Source organism: Calonectris borealis, chromosome 1, assembly GCF_964195595.1.
Source record: "Calonectris borealis chromosome 1, bCalBor7.hap1.2, whole genome shotgun sequence".
NCBI classification, from domain to species: domain Eukaryota; kingdom Metazoa; phylum Chordata; class Aves; order Procellariiformes; family Procellariidae; genus Calonectris; species Calonectris borealis.
In genome coordinates, this window is record NC_134312.1 from 85,466,542 (window position 1) to 85,486,104 (window position 19,563).

Below are 19,563 nucleotides of genomic sequence, written 5' to 3' on the forward strand. Positions count from 1 at the left end.
TCCATGCAGAAGTACCAGGATGCCTGTGTCAAGAAACAGACTGAAACTCAGACTTTGGAGCTCTCTCCAGACAAAGATCTAACCAGGTCAGGCCTAGAGTTTTCAGTCTAAATCTGATTTATTTTTTATCCTAAGAGAAAACAAAAAATTGGTGATAAATACTTCCCTGTATTTCTAGGCACCAGTGCCCTTTTCTGGGGTAATTCTTCCCCATATTTAGTAAGTTGAATCACCACAGGGTCAGTTAAGCAAGGTAGAGGATAGCTTACTGGGAGTCTTGTCCAATCTGCCTCATTAGTCGCTATCAGATTTATTGTGTGTCATGTCTCAGTCTAACTTGACTTCCTTCGCATGCTCTCCTTCTGCTGTGCCTCTGTATCATGAGTTTGTTCTGTTGTGTCCCGGATTAGCCCTTGCTCTGGTACCTTATTTTTGCCAGACAGAAATGATGAAGTAGCCATACCTGTTACATGGCAGGAAGTCACCACATTGCTGAGTTGTGGCCAGGATATGTGACCTCCAGGGAGCCAGCCCAGAAGATATTCTCCCTATCTGCAGCATCATGCAACAGCCCGTTTTGACTCACATGACTCATCTTATCCCTTAGTCTCACAGAGGGTGTGTCAAGAAAGGTGAAGGGTCTTGCTGGGGAACTTCCGTTTATTAGAAAGCAGCGTAAATGAAGGCAAGGGATCCTGCACAATTGCAAGAATAACTTTTTGACTAGTTGACTCACCGAGAATGTGGAAGTTTTATTTCCGCTTGAAAGCAGTGGTGAATTAAAATCCAATTAATATTGGATGCATTTTTAATTGTGTTGCTAGAGTTTTTTGTAGAACTAAACAGGATGAGGTACACCAAGCCTACTAATCAAATATAGATAAGTGAGTTTGTTTATATGTGTTTCCCAGACCTTGGAAGTGAGCCATGCAGAAGAGATAGCATGAAGGTTATCTTGTACTGCATATAGGAAAATATGACACTTCTTGTATCATATTTTACCATTACTTCTTCCAATGGAAAAACAGTGGACTAGCAAATTAAATATTCCCATGTCTCACTCACATGGTATTGTCCCATACAAACTGTCCCACTGACTCAGGTGAAGGTGGTTTCCAAGAGCAAGTTTATAGTTTTAGAAATTCTGAAAATTTTGAAAACAAGAATTCTTGCAAACCCCACTGCAAACCAAGTGCCAAATAACTAAGGGGACACTTGGAATATGTCTCTCGGGTCTTCTAGTGCAATCTGCCTTAGCTTGGGTCCACTAAGGTCAGTGGCAGAGTAGACTGAAATTTTCCACTAACTTTTTTTTCTGGTAAAAATGAATTTTTATTTAAAGACAATATTTAATTTGCATCTCAAAATCCTTTAATTTTGGTTAAAGATGTAACATTCCTTGACAAACTAGAAATAGAGAGTCTTTTTTAGATTTCAAGCCAAATTTTTGTTGGTTTTCAGGCAGATAAAAGGTTTTGATTTTTTTTTTCAGAAGTTACCTTTTTAGCAAGGACTTTTGGAGGAGAATATTTCAATTTTTTTTTTTGTGAAAATGGTGTACTTTAAAGATGTTCTTGTCAACCAGATTTCACCAGCTGAAAGTAGCTCCATTTAGCAGTAAGTCATTAGGAAAACCTGAAAGATAAGGCAATTAAAAGGAACATATACTGCTTTACTTAAACTTTTTCCAGGCCTTTACTTCAGATGGGGAGGGTCTGTTTCCAATGCAAATGATTTGTCAACAAATGGAACAGCTCATATGAATTGGCAATACCTCCTGCCAGAACATCATGTTACAGGTTACACCATTTACTAATATAATGCTGTTATTAATATAGTTATTTGCATTTAATTTCAGTGCTTGGGACAATGCAGTACAATAAATCATGCAGTCAGATGGAGTCAGCTCAGTTTTGACTTCCCCATGCTTGGAATGTGTTGCATACATTGTAAGGTGCTCCTTCTTAACAATAGGTTTTACTTCTTTGAACTAACATTTTATGTTTTGGAAAGAAGTCAAAATAATGATAAAATAGTTCTATATAGTTCTATAATAGCTCTGATACAAGTTCTATAACTGCTAACGTCACTACTGTCTACATGCAGACATTTATAAAAACTAATGCTGCAGCCACAGATGTTAGCCAGAGTTGTTGCCCAAGATATGTAAGTGGTGTGCCAAGATATGTAAGTGGCCTTGTATGATGGATTTGTAAGGATTTATTGATAAGTTAGAGAGAGAGAATTTGTGGGGAAAACACACACTCAGATACACATACACACTTATACCACCATCCTGCTCAGGTGTTAGGTAGGTGAACAGATTCAAGGTGCTTGCAACCAGCAGGCAGGCAAGGAACAAAAGGGAGGGAGAAAGGTCTTCTTGGAGACGGTATCCTTGAATAAGGCAGGAAGAGCAGGTGGAGGGAGAGAAGCAGAGACTACGGGCAGGATGCCCTCACAGCTCTGATGATCCTGTGATTATTCTGCAGCAATGATTTCCATGATTGTTGCCCCTACATTCGGTGTCCTTTTATGAGAAGATTGCATTTCCAGACAATTCTTAGCTTTTCATTTCTTAGAAAGGAAGCATCCAAAGCAATGAAGCAAAAGGAAAAGATGCATTTCCACTAAAATCCTAACTACTTAGAGCTTACTTCTAAGGAGCCTAGCAGCACTAAGCGGGTCCATTTAACTTCACCCTGCCTTTTCAGTATGGTTCCCTAAGAACTGCTAATATTTAGGCAATAAAAATCAGAGAAGATCGTGCTGGAAGTAAGCGGTTCTGTGATTATTGTTGCCTGCACATTAGTAATTTTTTATTAGTGTTTCCATATTGAAGGGCAGGATGGGGAGTAAGTGAATCTGCCTGCTTCCTTTGCTTACCTCTGTTACCTTTGGAGATCTGAATTTTAATACATGGGTAGTTTTGTTTACTACTTCCATAAAGGCCAGCAAGAAGCCAGGCAGGCGACTTTCTTTTTCATCCGTGTGGGAAGCTTTCTTACAAACCCATTGAAAACTAGTTGCTTGGATGGAGATGCTAAATGTAAACAACTTTATCAAACTGTATATAGTGCCTTTTTGTTCCACCATTTTTAATCTGTTTTCGTATTTCTATTGTTTCACATGCAACTGACTATCTATTACTTGCACAGTTTTTCTTTTTTCTTTTTCTTAAGGAAGTCTAATGAACTGTGCAGAAACCACAGGCACTAGCAGTACTTACTATCATGATTAGCTTGGCCTGTTCCTGCAGTTGTGGTCTTTGAGAAGTTGTTGAGATGTGAGAAAGAAAAAAAATTATGACATCCAATACACTTGGAGTCTGGGTCAGATCTTGCCAGGACCATCTTTAGGCTGCACTTGTCCCACTGATTTTTGGTATTTTTAAACCTGTTTTTAAGTTAGTGTCACTGCAAAGTTGAAACTGATGGCCTGATTTTGATTACCTCATACACTGGTGTCAGTCAAGAATGAGCTGTATTGAAGTAAGTGAAGTTTAGGTGTGTAAAAGCAGTATGAAAGAAGAATCTCATCCAAACTATTATACCACTGTAGTCTGAATGTGGCTTGCAGTGGCATTTCCATCTGATCCACTTGTGGGTGGCTATATGGAGTCAGAGCAAAGATTCATCTAGGTCATACACTGTTTTTGAGACTATCTAATATTGGAAATGTCAGGAAAGGGATTAAGAAACAGGGCAATTATGGAATGATCTTTTCCTTCATGTATCTTCCCAGCTACTGATGGTTGGTCAGACTTTCTGAGCCAGAAATTTTCCTCGTAAGAGAATGAGTACAGCTGTTCAGGCAGCTGTAATAGCCAAATGCCCCTTGTTATGTCTGACCTATATTCCCTGTGACAGCATTTCCTAACCTTGTTAATTTTCCAGGGCCTGCTTGGCTGCTGGCACGGGTACTCTGGCAGGCTTCTGTGCCTTTTGGGGTGCGGAGCGCGGTGAGCGGTACCCAGTGACTGCATGCTGTGTGCAGGTGGAGGGGCAACAGCTCGGTTCAAATAGCTGGTCTTGGGGTTTATAAAGCACCCCTGACTGCCATACGTTAAAATTGAAGTAAGACCCATTCTGAGACAGAGCTTCCTAAAGCGGGATGGTATTGGGTGTAGCCATCCTTTGGCTTCTCTCAGAATGTATTTTCTATTGCTGCTTGCAACTCTGGAGGTGCAAGGAAGGATTTTGACAGCTAAGTTCTTTGGTTGTTAAGCCAAAATTATTTCAGCTTTGGAGAGTATTTGAACAGCAGTCCTGGGATGATCGAGTTGCAAAAGAAGGCGAGGGAGAGAGAGGAGAATTTACCTATGTTTGCAGATTTTTGCCACATGGTTTCAGAGGGTGTGGGTGATTTGCTCATCAAAGTCCTAGTTTGGTTTGACGTTAATGGCCTGTTTACAGTGCTTTTATACTTAGCTGCAACATGGGAAGTCCAACAGCCTGGCCCACAGCTATTGAAGAAATCACTTTGTCATGGAAAGCCACTGCCAGCTGCAAGTGTGACAAACTGTACATCTAAGAAGTTCGTGGAAGATGCTGTGTTTTAAGAGGTATAAAGCACTGCCAGGTTTGAACATAAGCATAGAATAAAGCAGACTGGCTGAGTTACTCTGTCTGTGTGATCAGAGCCTTTTCTTCCTTAAGAAGCTGAGTAGACAAGCTAAAGTTCTTGTTTCCTCAGATTGTACCTTCACATCCATGCCATGCCAAGGCCTGTACTCTGAAGACAACATATGTTTCAGATTCAAACAATTCTCACTGGCCTCTGTTGGAGTTGTTCCAGATTGTGCCAGTCATGCTGGATAAGAATCAGGCTATGTTCCTTTGTAATAGTCAAATGCCTCTCAAAATACTTCTCTCTGTTAAAAATTATCTGACAAATTCTTTGCTACTTTAGGTAGACCTATTTAGAAAAATAGAAGTACAAATTGAAGATGCAGATACGAAGTCAAGTTGTTGCATGTCATCTGAGCCCTGGTAACTGTACACATGTTCTTAGCCTGTCACAAATACACAGTACCTCACTGGAATAGACTGTTTCTCTATTTGGTTTACCCACATGATAATGAGTTAAGACCATACAGGGAGTCTTACAAACATCAGGTGAGGCATGACAACCCATATTAGTCAGTAGTGCCTTTGAGCCCATAGGCTTTTGGGAAGGCCTGCTCCTTTTGTATTGATACTGTGTGTTGTACAATTGTACAAGTTTGGAGAGGGAAAACTATTTACATCTGACCTCCTAGAATGAATTTAAGATAAAATTATAACCAAACATGAATATATACAAATATTTTCATGCAGGGGGTGTCATAGAAATTTTCACAGAGGCTCTTTAGAATGTGATTAATGAAGTCTTCCCACCAAGTTCACTAGCAATTAGTTCTCCTTCACAGGTGAAAGTCAAAGCCCTAAGTAATAAGGATGAATCTAAGGAAATGTTTCAGAATTCCATAATCTGTTATCTTTCCCTTAATTTCATTTGATTGATTTAAACACCATGATCATAGAATCATAGAATAGTTTGGATTGGAAGGGACCTTTAAAGGTCATCTAGTCCAACCCCACTGCCATGGGCAGGGACATCTTCAACTAAATCAGGTTGCTCGGATGCCCGTCCAACCTGACCTTGAATGTTTCCACGGATGGGGCATCTACCACCTCTCTGGGCAACCTGTGCCAGTGTTTCACCACCCTCATCATAAAAAATGTCTTCCTTATATCTAGTCTAAATCTACCCTCTTTTGGTTTTAAACCATTAGCCCTTGTCCTGTCGCAACAGGCCCTGCTAAAAAGTTTGTCCCCATTTTTCTTATAAGTCCCCTTTAAGTACTGAAAGGCTACAATAAGGTCTCCCTGGAGCCTTCTCTTCTCCAGGCTGAATAACCCCAGCCCTCTCAGCCTTTCTTCATAGGAGAGGCGTTCCATCCCCCTGATGATTTTCGTGGCCCTCCTCTGGAGCCACTCCAACAGCTCCATGTCTTTCTTGTGCTGAGGGTTCCAGAGCTGGACACAGTAGTCCAGGGGGGGGTCTCACCAGAGTAGAGGGGCAGAATCACCTCCCTCGACCTGCTGGCCACGCTTCTTTTGATGCAGCCCAGGATATGGTTGGCCTTCTGGACGGCGAGCGTACATTTTTGGCTGATGTCCAGCTTTTCATCCACCAGTATCCCCAAGTCCTTCTTGTCAGGGCTGCTCTCAATCCCTTCCTCCCCCAGCCTGTACTGATACCGGGGGTTGCCCCAGCCCAGGTGCAGGACCCTGCACTTGGCCTTGTTGAACCTCATGAGGTTCACACGGGCCCACTTCTTGAGCTTGTCCAGGTCCCTCTGGATGGCATCTCGTCCCTCAGGCGTGTCAACCACACCACTCAGCTTGGTGTCATCTGCAAACTTGCTGAGGGTGCACTCAATCCCACTGTCTATGTTATTGAAGAAGATATTAAACAATACTGGTCCCAGTACGAACCCCTGCGGGACACCACTTGTCACAAATCTCCATCTGGACATTGAGCCATTGACCACTACCCTCTGGATGTGACCATCCAACCAATTCCTCACCCACCGGACAGTCCACCCATCAAATCCATATCTCTCCAGTTTAGAGAGAAGGATGTTGTGGGGGACCGTGTCAAAGGCCTTACAGAGGTCCAGATACACAACTTCTGTACCTCTTCCCATGTCCCCTGCTGTAGTCACTCCATCGTAGAAGACCACGAGGTTGGTCAGGCAGGTCCTTGGTGAAGCCATGCTGGCTGTCTCAAATCACCTACCTGTCCTCCATGTGCCTTAGCATAGCTTCTAGGAGGATCTGTTCCATGGTCTTCCCAGGCACAGAGGTGAGACTGACTGGCCTGTAGTTCCCCAGGTCTTCCTTTTTTCCCTTTTTAAAAATGGGGGTTATGTTTCCCCTTTTCCAGTCAGTGGGAACTTCACTAGACTGCCACAACTTCTCAAATATGATGGATAGTGGCTTAGCAGCTTCATCTACCAGTTCCCTCAGGACCTGCAGGTGGATCTCATCAGGTCCCATGGACTTGTGCACCTTCAGGTTCCTTAGATGGTCTCGAACCTGATCTTCTCCTACAGTGGGCATCTCTTCATTCTCCCAGTCCCTGCCTTTGCCTTCTGCAGCTTGGGCAGTGAGGCTCGAGCACTTGCCAGTGAAGACTGAGGCAAAAAAGTCATTGAGTACCTCAGCCTTCTCCATATGCCAGGTAACCAGGTCTCCCGTTTTTTTCTGGAGAGGGCTCACATTTTCCCTAGTCTTCCTTTTATCCCCGATGTACTTATAGAAGCTTTTCTTGTTGCCCTTGATGTCCCTGGCCAGATTTAATTCTGTCGGGGCTTTAGCTTTCCTAACCTGATCCCTGGCTGCTCGGACAATTTCTCTGTATTCCTCCCAGGCTACCTGTCCTTGCTTCCACCCTCTGAAGGCTTCCTTTTTGCGTTTGAGTTTGTTCAGAAGCTCCTTGTTCATCCATGCAGGCCTCCTGGTGTTTTTGTGTGACTTCCTCTTTGTTGGGATACATTGCTCCTCAGCTTGAAGGAGGTGATCCTTGAATATTTACCAGCTTTCTTGGACCTCTGTTCCCTCCAGCGCTTTGTCCCAAGGCACTCTACCAAGCAGATCCCCGAAGAGGCCAAAATCTGCTCTCCTGAACTCCAGGGTAGTGAGCTTGCTGTGCGTCCTCCTCGGTGCCCTAAGGATCTTGAACTCCACCATTTCATGGTCACTGCAGCCAAGGCTGCCCTTGAGCTTCACATTCCCCACCAGCCCCTCCTTGTTGGTGAGAACAAGGTCCAGCGTAGCACCTCTCCTCGTTGGCTCCTCTGTCACTTGGAGAAGGAAGTTATCATTGGTGCATTCCAGGAACCTCCTAGATTGCTTATGCCCTGCCATGTTGTGCCTCCAACAGATATCGGAGTGATTGAAGTCCCCCATGAAGACCAAGGCTTGTGAACGTGAGGCTTCTCCTATCTGTCTATAGAGGACCTCATCCGCTTGGTCTTCCTGGTTGGGTGGCTTGTAGCAGACCCCCATCATAATGTCACCTATCCCTGCCCTCCCTTTAATCCTGACCCATAAGCTCTTGGTCAGCTCCTCATCCATCCCAAGGTGGAGCTCCATGCACTCCAGCCGGTCATTGACATAGAGGGCGACACCCCCTCCTCGTCTCCCCTGCCTGTCCTTCCTAAAGAGCCTGTATACTTGCATTCCAGCACTCCAATCACAGGAACCAATCTACCACGTCTCCGTGATGCCAATAAGATCGTAGCCCTGCAGGTGTGCGCACGTCTCTAACTCCTCTTGTTTATTCCCCATGCTACGTGCGTTTGCATAGAGGCATTTAAGTTGGTCCCCCAATGAAGCTGTCTTACTGGCTGGAGTTCCTTTGTGCTACTCTTCAGGTGCTCTCCTGCTGACCTGTGATCCTTCTCCAGGCTCTGGGCATCTATTGTTGGCACTGGCATCAAACTGGTAGGAGTAGGATGGATTGAGGTTCTCCTCCCCCAGCAACTTTAGTTTAAAGCCCTCTTCACCAGCTTGGCAAGCCTATGACCAAAGATGCTCTTCCCCTTCTCCGACAGATGGACCCCATCGGCTCCCAGTATACCAGGTTTCTCAAAGTGAGTCCCATGGTCTAAGTAGCCGAACCCCTGGCTGTGGCACCAGTCCTGTAACCATTTGTTGATTCGCCGGATTCGATTGGCCCTTTCAAACCCCTGATCCATCAGGTTCCATCATCAATCACCTTCCATTCTATAGCTATCATATGAACTGTATTCCAAAGCACTGGATGCAAATTGTGATATGTGGTGTTAAGATGATCAGAGTCAAAAGGATACCAGTTGAATATTTGTAGTGACTTTAAATTATTTTTTCATTTACCCGTATTTCTTGTGTTTTCTTGTTCACGTTAATTGATTTTCTATATTCCTTGTTAAACTGGCTGATTTTGTTTTGAGATTCCTTTTCAGAGCTAGTTTTGTCTTCTTCCCTCAGACTCTCCCCTCCTCATTCATTGTCCCATTTGCAGTGTCTTTAGTGCAACCCGTCAAGGGTAGGCATTTTCAAAAAGCTTTTTCTTCTTCTAAGCTTTAGTGCCTAATTAAAAGAGGTGATTGCTAAGATATTGTGGAAAGCATCATTAAGAGGGTCTGATTTGCTCTTTTCCTTACCTTCCATGCACAGGTTTCAGATCAGAATTTGTGAGTAAATGGGATAGCAGCATCCCAAAATATTCCTGTGCTGAGTTTGTGACAATGGACAAAATACAGGGAGACTGTGCCAGACCTGTGCCACCAGGAGATGCAGAGAGGAGCAGGACTGGAGAAAAAGACCCAGGACTAACTATGTTGGGAAAAGCACATGAGTTCTTTCAGATTTGTGATCTGGAAGGCAAAGGCTTCATCACTCGTCAAGACATGCAGGTAAAAACAAAATTGGCTATGTGAAATGCACAATGAGAGAAGCTCCTAACGCCCTTAATGAGTTGAGACTGATTAATGTAGAGTTAAAAATTCTAACACCCTCCTGATAACTTTAAAGAGATATGTGGGATTTAAAATAATCTCTTTAAAGTCTTACATAATGCTTGCATTTGTTTTTTGCACAGACAAAGCAACAAAAAAGTGGAAAATCAAAGTGAAGTTTAAAAAAATGCCTCACGAATTTATTTCCATTCTTGTTGAGAAAATTGAAACTCCAGTAAATTTATTACTTCGTGATTTACCACAGCATCATGATTGTATTCAGTCCACCAATTTTATCCTGTTTTTTTCAGCAAAATTGTGTAAATAAAGTCTTTCACTTTGGTTTCACCTGCCAGACAATGGTTAACTCTCAGCTGAATCACATATATTTGTAGGAAGTATAGAGGAACAGTATTTTAGCATTATTCAGTGTTCACAATAATCTTACCAAATTATTCTTAAATTGAGGGGCCAAAATCAGATTTGCTGAAAATGTTCATGAAAAAAAGCAACTATATAACAAAATCTTTTGAAAGTGGGATTGTGTGCATATTGCAGAAATGATAAGATGATTTGAACCAGTATGTGGCAGAAAACAAGAATTATGCAAAGCATAATTTCATTGTGTTAATCCATTTCTGCTTCGGTACTTATGCATGAAATAGAATTGGGGAGCAGTAGCAAGTAAATTCAGCGCAAACTATTACCAATGGAAGCATCTCATATAAAATTTAGAAACCTTCCACCTACTCAGAAACAAGTATGTGTCTGCATATAGGAAAATGCAAGCGAAACACTTTTAACTACCTATGTTGGGAAAGCAAAAACCTCATAGTAAATTGCTCACATTACTAGCTCTCAAGAGGTAGTAGTGTGTTGCTGAGTTTTGTGATGACCTGTGCTAATTCTGCAAAGTTGAAAAAAGATAGGAATGCAGATGCTTGCTGTGCTGTAGGCTTTACCAATATACATTATCTCATTGAAGTAACTGAATGCAAACAAACAAATATGTTGTTAGTGGTAATTTTGGTAAATCCAGACCCATAGAGAATTTCATGGATTATAATTTTATTGTCTTTCCAAAAACTGAATGGCATATATTTTCACCTAGTGGAAGATGCATATATGTATGTATGTATGTGTACATAAAAAGTTTTAATATCTGGTTTTGCGTGGAACATAAAAACATTTGTTTCTGTTTTAGTCTAAGTTTTATGCTTAGAGTGCTGATAAATTTATATTTCAGGTTCTAAAACAGATGTTGCAAAATATGCAGTAGAAAAAGGGTTGCAAAGGGTTGCAAAGAACAGAAAAAGTACTTGTCTCCTATTTCACCATGATTATTTGTTTACCATATCTGACGACTTCAGTATGTATGCGTCTGGTTCATTGTCCTGGTTTAACCCCAGCTGCAATTAAGCCCCACACAGCCGCTCGCTCACTCCCCCCCTGTGGGATGGGGGAGAGAATCAGAAAAGTGAGAAAATTCGTGGGTTGAGATAAAGACAGTTTGATAGGTAAAGCAAAAGCCGCACACGCAAGCAAAGCAAAGCAAGGAATTCATTCACTACTTCCCATCGGCAGGCAGGTGTTCAGCCATCTCCAGGAAAGCAGGGCTCCATCACGCGTAACGGTTACTTGGGAAGACAAACACCATCACTCGGAACGTTCCCCCCTTCCTTCTTCTTCCCCCAGCTTTATATGCTGAGCATGACGTCATATGGTATGGAATATCCCTTTGGTCAGTTGCGGTCAGCTGTGCCAGCTGTGTCCCCTCCCAACTTCTTCTGCACTCCCAGCCTACTCGCTGGTGGGGTGGGGTGAGGAGCAGAAAAGGCCTTGACGCTGTGTAAGCAAACTAAACTAAAAACATCCCTGTGTTATCCACACTGTTTCCAGCACAAATCCAAAACATAGCCCCATAGTAGCTACTATGAAGAAAATTAACTCTATCCCAGCCAAAACCAGCACATTCATTTAAATACAGAAATAAGAGTGCTCAGAACACTTGAGAAGGTGTTTCTTTATATTTGCTTTTATTTCCTGCTGATCCAGTTAAAGATAGTATTACAAATACAGACCTTTTGAAGGTACTGGATTATCCTTATTCCACTCAACACTTTAGTAAATCAAGAGTAATTCAGCTGAAATCAATGCAGTTCCATTGACAAAAAACTGGGGTGAGACCCGTCTCCTCCATTTGACCTTACAGTAATTTAGTGACAGTGAATAAAAATTACAAACAAAAGTTTTTTACATTAATTCCAGCAATTCAGAAACCCAGATTCTTTGAAGCCAGTGATAGCTTTCTCATTGTCCCATCTTCCTTGTAATTCAGTAGTAGATTAGTAGAGATTTATTTGGACACCAGTGACAGTAATATACAATGTTTTCTAACAGATTTGGTACCCATTGTTTTATTAATATACAAAATAATGATGTTTTAGCTGTATATTAGACATATACTGTTACAGTTATTCATTATGCTTGATTAGAATGACTAGTTAGCTACAATCCCTGTGTTGTAAATGTGAGTTTGAAATCAGTATAGTTGATTTTGATTGCACTTTTCATGATGTTCACTCTCTATAGCAAAGACATAAATTCATAAGGTAAATCAGTTTTTTCCTTAAAAGGTACCAAGTGTTGATCATTTTTGTATCCTGCTGTTAGTTCAGTACTACTTACCACTAATGAAGCATTGCTTCAAATACAAGATGCTAACATTAAGCTTTTTAATCTTTAGTCATGTGATATGAGGCATGATTTTCAACAGAGAGTGCTGAGTATCTAAAAAGTGGTGAGTATCTAAAATCCAATTAACTTCAGTGGAACAGGTCTTGCAAACAAAGTTTTCTGATGTGTCTATAATATAGTAATTACATTAAAGATTTATTTCTCCCTGATCATATAATGCTGGTTATTTTGAGATTATGTTAATACTGGTTGTTAGGAATTTTTCACTCCATTTCAAAATATCAAATGTGCTCAACTTTCAAACAAACAAGAGGTTTTCTGGAATTGCAGCAAAGCAAATTCTACCTGAGACTTGAAACCACAGCTTCGCACTTTGGGCCTTGAGTTTATCATGAATAACAAGAATTAGTGTTGCAAAATATTTTGTTTTAATGCGTATAGCAGGATTGGATTCAGATCTTGCTCTTAGCTATTTGACCTCTGTCTTTTTATTTAGCAGAGCTAAAGGTTGGTATTTTCAGGTAAGTAAGCATAGATTTCATGAAAGCACAGAGCACATTGGATGGCAATGCAGATAATTTCTCTTTTTAAGCTCCAGTGGTATCTTTGGATATGTTTTATTTCTTTTTTTTGTTTAATTTTTAAGAGCCTCATATTGAAAGGATCTATGTATTTTTACAGTAAGCGCAAAATGAGCAAATAAACAAAAACACACCTGTGAGACCAACAATAACATCTTGTTTTCCTAACAAAAAAAAACCTTAAAATTTTTTTTGAAGAATAAAAACAAGAGGTTGGGAAAACATTGACTTAATCTTAGTAATAATGGTAAGTGTGGCCCCAGTTCATCAAAGTCAGTAGATTATCCTCAGGGAGTTTAATAGAGCAAACTGTTGGTATATTCTTCAAAATCTCCTATTTTCTTCTTTTTTTCCAAGAAAATGCAACTAATTGTGGTGTTTTCTACTGCAAAATTAGTATATTTTGGTTCAGAATTTGAACCCTGCAATAGGGCACTCCAGCTGTAGTTGGAGAAGTATATATTTATCAATCAGGTTTGCAGCAAGACCCACAAGCAGTCTGTGTTTATGACATGGTCAGAAGAAGATAGCCAGCTCTCAAGAAGCACTCCTTCAGCAGGCCCCAAAGATCTGGCAGTAAGAGTACACCTTCTGTTTTTCTAAGGGTAAAAAGATTAATTTGTCTGAAGCACCTCCTTCCTCATCAGTGCCGTGTAGGCTGTAAGAATTTTACAAGAGAAGCTAATTTGTAAAAGTTTCCCTTTAGATCTAAGAGATTAAAATCTAAAGCTTTGGGAAGATGGGTGTGTTTAAGTGAGAAACTGATAATAAATCAGGTGTATCGCTGATGAAGTAATGTATTTAGACTGAACGTACATCAAGTTTTCTTAGTTTTTTGGAAACAGGCAGCAATGCGCAATTAATCCTGCTCAGAAATCCCTTCTGGACTATTCCAGATAGTTCTGTGCTTTAGAAGCTCTGTTGCTTTTCCTTCTCAAGAACACCTTGGAATTCCTTTTACTGCTCTTCCCTTCAACTCATGCAGGTTTATAATGTATACCCTAAACCCTTCGTTGCAGCCAGGGAAGTCCTGGTTAATGCACTCAGGCAATTCTTACCTTGACTATATGGCCTGGTATATTGAATAGTGGTTTCTATTGTTCTTGGATTGTAGGAGAGACTTTCTTTGGCCCTAAATCCCTTCCCCACAGTGGAACAGATTAGCACTTGTGTTCTGATGAACTTTATCAATCTATTAGCTTGCAATTTTAATATGTTGTATATACAGTATTTAATATTGTATATACAATAGGAGTTCAGGGAGGGGATTAAAATATTAACTAGTAAAGTAGAGAACTTCACCAGTGTATATTTATATTGCTTCCCAAGCTGAGGAAAGGTTTTACTCTTTCTAGTGCTGTCTCCCAGTGGAAATCCTTGCTATTGTAGTTGTTTGCCACTCCAGTTTCCTTCTATTTCTGGGAACCTGTCTATACTGTTAAAAGAATTACAGTAAAACCATTAGGACCAGATTTAAAGGATTTTTTTTTCTTTTCTGCGTGTCTTTAGATTCTCAGGAAAAAATAAGTGATTTTGTGGAGCTGGTTTCATGAAGTTTTGTCTTTTTTGGTGTGAGCATGCTGCATTTCAGAAGTAGACAGTCATGAACTACATTTAACTCGTTACAGGAGCAGCGGATTTGGTCCTTGGACCATGCAGCTTGCTTAGCTTTGTTTTATTTAGTTATTTATTTATTTACACATTTTAAAGCAGCTTTAATTAGGACAGTATACCCTCTATAATGTTCTTGTTTAGAGAGTCTCTTGCTTGACCTTATCACGTGGAAGGAACTAGGCATACAGTTCTGCTGGCAAGTTTGTCCAGCTGCATGATGATCAAAGCATTTCACCAGGATAATCAAGCCATTTCACCAGGATGCTGAGACTCTACCTCAAATTCTACCTCTTGCCTGTGTGATTGGAATCTGTGTCACAAGGTGATTATTCTCACTGCTTTGTTGTAAAGGATTCATGAAGGCAAATAATGAAGTCATAAAAGCAAATCTCCCTCAGTTGATGTTGTTTTACTCTGTGATGTATTTGAATGTTCACTCTGGGACACCAAAGGACCTATCCTTCTGTATTATGGATGTTCTGTAGAATCTAGTCTTCCTCTCATCCTGTAATACTGGGTAAAGTTGCTGCATGTTTTGTCATTCCAGAGACTGCATCTGGAGTTACCCCTTAGCCTGGAAGAGCTTGAAAAAGTTTTTGTTACATTGGATGCTGATGGCAATGGCTCACTTACCCCAAAGGAGTTCACCACAGGATTCAGTGAGTTTGTCTCCTGCATAGGGCTTTATTCATATTCTATACTCTCCACATCGATAAAGAAGCATTTTATCTTAACAGTACACTTAACTATGCACACAGGGAGCCAGACTATTCCCTAGATATAGCAGATATATGTAACAGATGAAAAAGTGGTCAAATTATGTCTATAAATAGGGGTTGAGAGTCTTTCTCTCCTGGCAAGCCATAGCACAATATGAGACATATGATGTAACACCTGTTTTAAGCTGTGGAGTAGATCTGTGAACAAATTTTGAAAAATTTCCCTTGGGGAAAAAAATCTTGTCTTTTATTTCATATCAGGTCATAAGACCCAAGAGATAATGAAGATTATCTCTAGGATTTATGTAAGACAATGCTGAAAATGTGTTAATACCACTGTTCTTACAGCTGTGAGAATGCTTTCTACAACAACTTAATTCTTTAGGCGATGTTACTTTATTTCAAAACAAACAGGATGAAGCAATTATTATTACTGCATGATGGGAGCTGATAAGTTCTTTGTAACTGCCTGCTTTGCAACAGCACTTTTACTTTCATGTTCTCTGTGTTTGTGAAAGGGTTGTTTTCTTCCCAACTATGAGGTTCCAGATAAGATGACAATGTTAGTTAGTGAGACTGTGTTTGGTTGTTTACACGGAATCAGTTTTGTACCTAAATTTTAGCTCTGCTGACTATAAGCATCAGGTTGAAGCATTTTCTCTAGAAAACTGAATCTCTTCTGTGTGTGAATTGTAACATTAAATCTCCATTTAAATACTATGTATAGGCCCAGCAAATAGGATCTTCATTTTTGTTTGCAAATCATCAATCATTTGAAATTTTAATTCTCTCATGTCCCACCTCTCCCATTTTAGAGCTAGATCAAGTATCTTAATAAAGTATATGCTTTAATCTGCAAATTGCCATTATTTAAAAATGAAATAATATATTGCTGCTTTACTTTTCATAAGTAAATTATACATATTTCTTAGTTAAATGAAGATTATTTTCATGAGTAGTCCGTGCAAAACCAAAACTTTCTGTTAAGGGAGTTTATAAGTGGCTGCCATCTCCAGCAGTTCCAGAGCCTGGGGATTTCTCCTGCCCAGCTGCTGGAGCCCAGTTCAGAGACCCAGATGGATGTGGCAGCTGCTTTCCTGTTTGCAGGTTCAACTGGTCGTGAAGTTAAACGTGTATCCCAGAGACACCCACACATGCACACACACAGACACACAAAGGACATGGACACAGCAGGCTACACAGGCTGCCGCAGACAAGGCGCTGCCTTGAACAGCACCTATGTATAGGATTCACATAAAACATAAGGATAGACAGTGTAAAGCATGCTACATTTTAACCTACTACACAGGATTGACAGGTATTTTCTAGGGGTCCAGGCTAGGTAGTCATACATTTGGCTAGGTGATGATGTTGGCATTCCTAGTAGAAGCAGAAGCTGTACTAGATAAAGGCTGCTTTAGAAAACTAGAGAATGGAGAAAGCACAGTAGTGTCTGGAGAAACTTGTACTGCACTAATTAGTATGGGAGAATCCCGTTCATATTTCTAAATGGTGGCAAATCTGAAATTTACTGTAGCCTCTCTTTGCAACATATTCTATTGTCTCTGTTAACATGCTCTGCTGGGTGCTATGAGAAAAAATGCAAGATAGAGTTGATAAAACCATAAAACCACAAAACCACATCACTGTTTCTGTTTCCTTGGGTCTATGGTAACTTTTGTACTAGAATTTAGAATATAACCAAAGATCCTCTACAGAAAATTACAATACCCCTTTTGCCTAGATTCCTTAAAAATTCTCATCTGCAGATGTTCGAATAAAATAGCTGGCACATTTAGAATTTGATGGAATGTGTCTGGTCTTCCCCAGCTGAGCACAAGTGCATTGATTATTCATGTGGCAATTTCACTTCTGCATCCTTACTGTACAACTACTGTACTTCTTCTTTTCTTTTTATGGATATAGCTAAAAAGCCTGTAGCTGTTTGTTTTAGTGTTCTTTGCAGGTCTCAGTATTTTTGGCTCTCTTGTCTATATATATATACACCCTTTTTATCTCCAATTCTAAGATAGTTTCAAGCTTCACCTGTTTGTTAATTTACTTGAACCCTTCAGACCAGTTGATATCAGTAGTAATATCTATTCTTGCTCATGTTTAATTTAAACTGAATCAACTCATTTGTCAATCCATGGTTATTTCTTATAATCGATTATTCTGTAGAGTTCTCAACAGTTACTAGAGCAAATACAAGATAACATCATGTGTTATTGGCTAGTGAAAAATTGTTGAGAAAGTCTCATGACTTTCATGGAAGTCTGTCATGACTATGATGTGGTGTCAATAGCCAGGAATATATGAATCACAGAATCACAGAAGAGTTGAGGTTGGAAGGGACCTCTGGAGGTTATCTGGTACAACCCCCCCTGCTCAAGCAGGGCCACCTCAAGCCAGTTGCCTAGGTGTATGTCCAGACAGCTTTTGAATATCTCCAGGGAGGGAGACTCCACAACCTCCCTGGGCAACCTGTGCCAGTGCTTGGTTACCGTCACAGTAGAAAAGTGTTTCCTGATGTTCAGATGGAACCTCCTGTGTTTCAGTTTGTGCCCATTGCCTCTTGTCCCGTCACTAGGCACCACTGAAAAAAGCCTGACTCTGCCCTCTTTACACTCTCCCTTCATGTATTTATATACATTAATTATACCCCTGAACTTTCTCTTCTCTAGGCTAAACAATCCCAGCCCTCCCAGCCTTTCCTCATATGAGAGATGCTCCAGTCCCTTAATCTTCTTCATGGCCCTTTGTTGGACTCTCTCCAGTATGTCCATGTCTCTCTCGTACTGAGGAGCCCAGAATTGGACACAGTACTCCAGGTGTGGTCTCCCCAGTGCTGAATAAAGGGGAAGGATCACTTTCCTCAACCTGCTGGCAATACTCTGTCTAATGCAGCCGAGGATACCATTAGCCTTCTTTGCAGCAAGGGCACATTGCTGGGTCCTCTTCAATGTGGTGTCCACCAGGATTCCCAGGTCCTTTTCTGCCAACCTGCTTTCCAGGTGGGTGGCCCCCAGCATATATTGGTGGACAGGGTTGTTCCTTCCCAGGTGCAGGACTTTGCGCTTATCCTTGTTGAACTTCATGAGGTTCCTGTCAGCCCATTTCTCCAGACTGTCAAGGTCCCTCTGGATGGCCGCACAACCCTCTGGTGTATCAGCCACTCCTCCCAGTTTGGTGTCATCTGCAAACTTGCTCATCTCATTGAGGGACATATTTTCCCTAGTCTTCCTTTTGTCTCCTATGTACTTATAGAAGCCCTTCCTTTTTTTTTTTTTTTTATTTTACATCCCTGTCCAGATGCAATTCCATTTGGTGTTTAGCTTTCCTAACTTCATCCCTGCATGCCCAGACAATGTATTTCTCCCTGGTTACCCATCCTTGCTTCCACTCTCTGTGTGCTTTCTTTTTGTGTTTGAGTTTGGCCAGGAGCTCCTTGTTCATCCATGCAGGCCTCCTGGCATTTTTGCCTAGCTGCTTATTCATTGGGATAGAGCTCTCTTGAGCTTGGAGAGATGATTGTTGAATATTAACCAGCTTTCTTGGGCCCCTCTTCCCTCTAGAGCCTTATCCCAAGGGACTCTTCCAAGCAGATCTTTGAAGAGGCTGAAGTCTGCTCTCCTGAAGTCCAGGGTTATGAGCTTGCTTTTCACCCTTCTCCCTGCCCTCCAGATCCTGAACCCCACCATCTCATGGTCACTGCAGCCAAGGCTTTCTTTTGACTTTCACATCTCCAACGAGACCCTCGTTGTTGGTGGGTAAGAAGTCCAGCAGAGCACCTCTCCTCATTGGCTCCTCTGTCACTTGGAGGAGGAAGTTATCATCAATGCACTCCAGGAACCTCCTGGTTTGCTTACGTCCTGCTGCATTGTCCCTCTGACAGATATTGGGGTGGTTGAAGTCCCCCATGAGGACCAGGGCCTGCAAACATGAGGCTGTTCCTATCTGTCTGTAGAAGGCCTCATCCACTTGTGGATGGTGGTCGGGTGGCCTATAGCAGACATCCACTATACTGTCCTCTTTGCCTGTCCTGTCTTTAATCCTAACCCATAAGCTCTCCATCAGCTTCTCTTCTATCCCCACAGAGAGCTCCATGCATTCCAGCTGCTATCTCACGTAAAGGCCAACTCCCCCTCCTCATCTTCCCTTCCTGTCCTTCCTAAAGAGCCTGTATCCCTCCATTGCAACACTCCAGTCATGGGAGCCATCCCACCATGTCTCCATGATCCAATCTTTCTGTTTATTAATAGAAATATCCCAAATAGGTGGAAGAAACTGCTGTAGGGGTCAAGTTTAGAGGAATTAAAATGCATGTGAATCAAATGGAGGGAAATAAGAGTTAATAAAATGTAGATTTCTATATGCAGTTTATACAGGAATTTGAGGTCATGCTGGTCATGCACTAAAAAGAATGTTAAAATAGGAGGTACATTTTATCAGTAACAATGCT

General features: G+C 41.2%; 1 protein-coding gene across 1 annotated transcript in view; it reads left to right on the forward strand.

The window, feature by feature from the left end:
• CRACR2A (calcium release activated channel regulator 2A) overlaps positions 1-19,563 on the forward strand; it is a 66,721-nt gene that overhangs the window by 2,419 nt on the left and 44,739 nt on the right. The window contains exons 2-3 of the mRNA XM_075164066.1: positions 9,210-9,448; positions 14,930-15,041. Of these exons, the coding sequence (XP_075020167.1) occupies positions 9,281-9,448; positions 14,930-15,041 (280 nt within the window). The 5' untranslated portion in view covers positions 9,210-9,280. The remainder of the gene's footprint in view (positions 1-9,209; positions 9,449-14,929; positions 15,042-19,563) is intronic.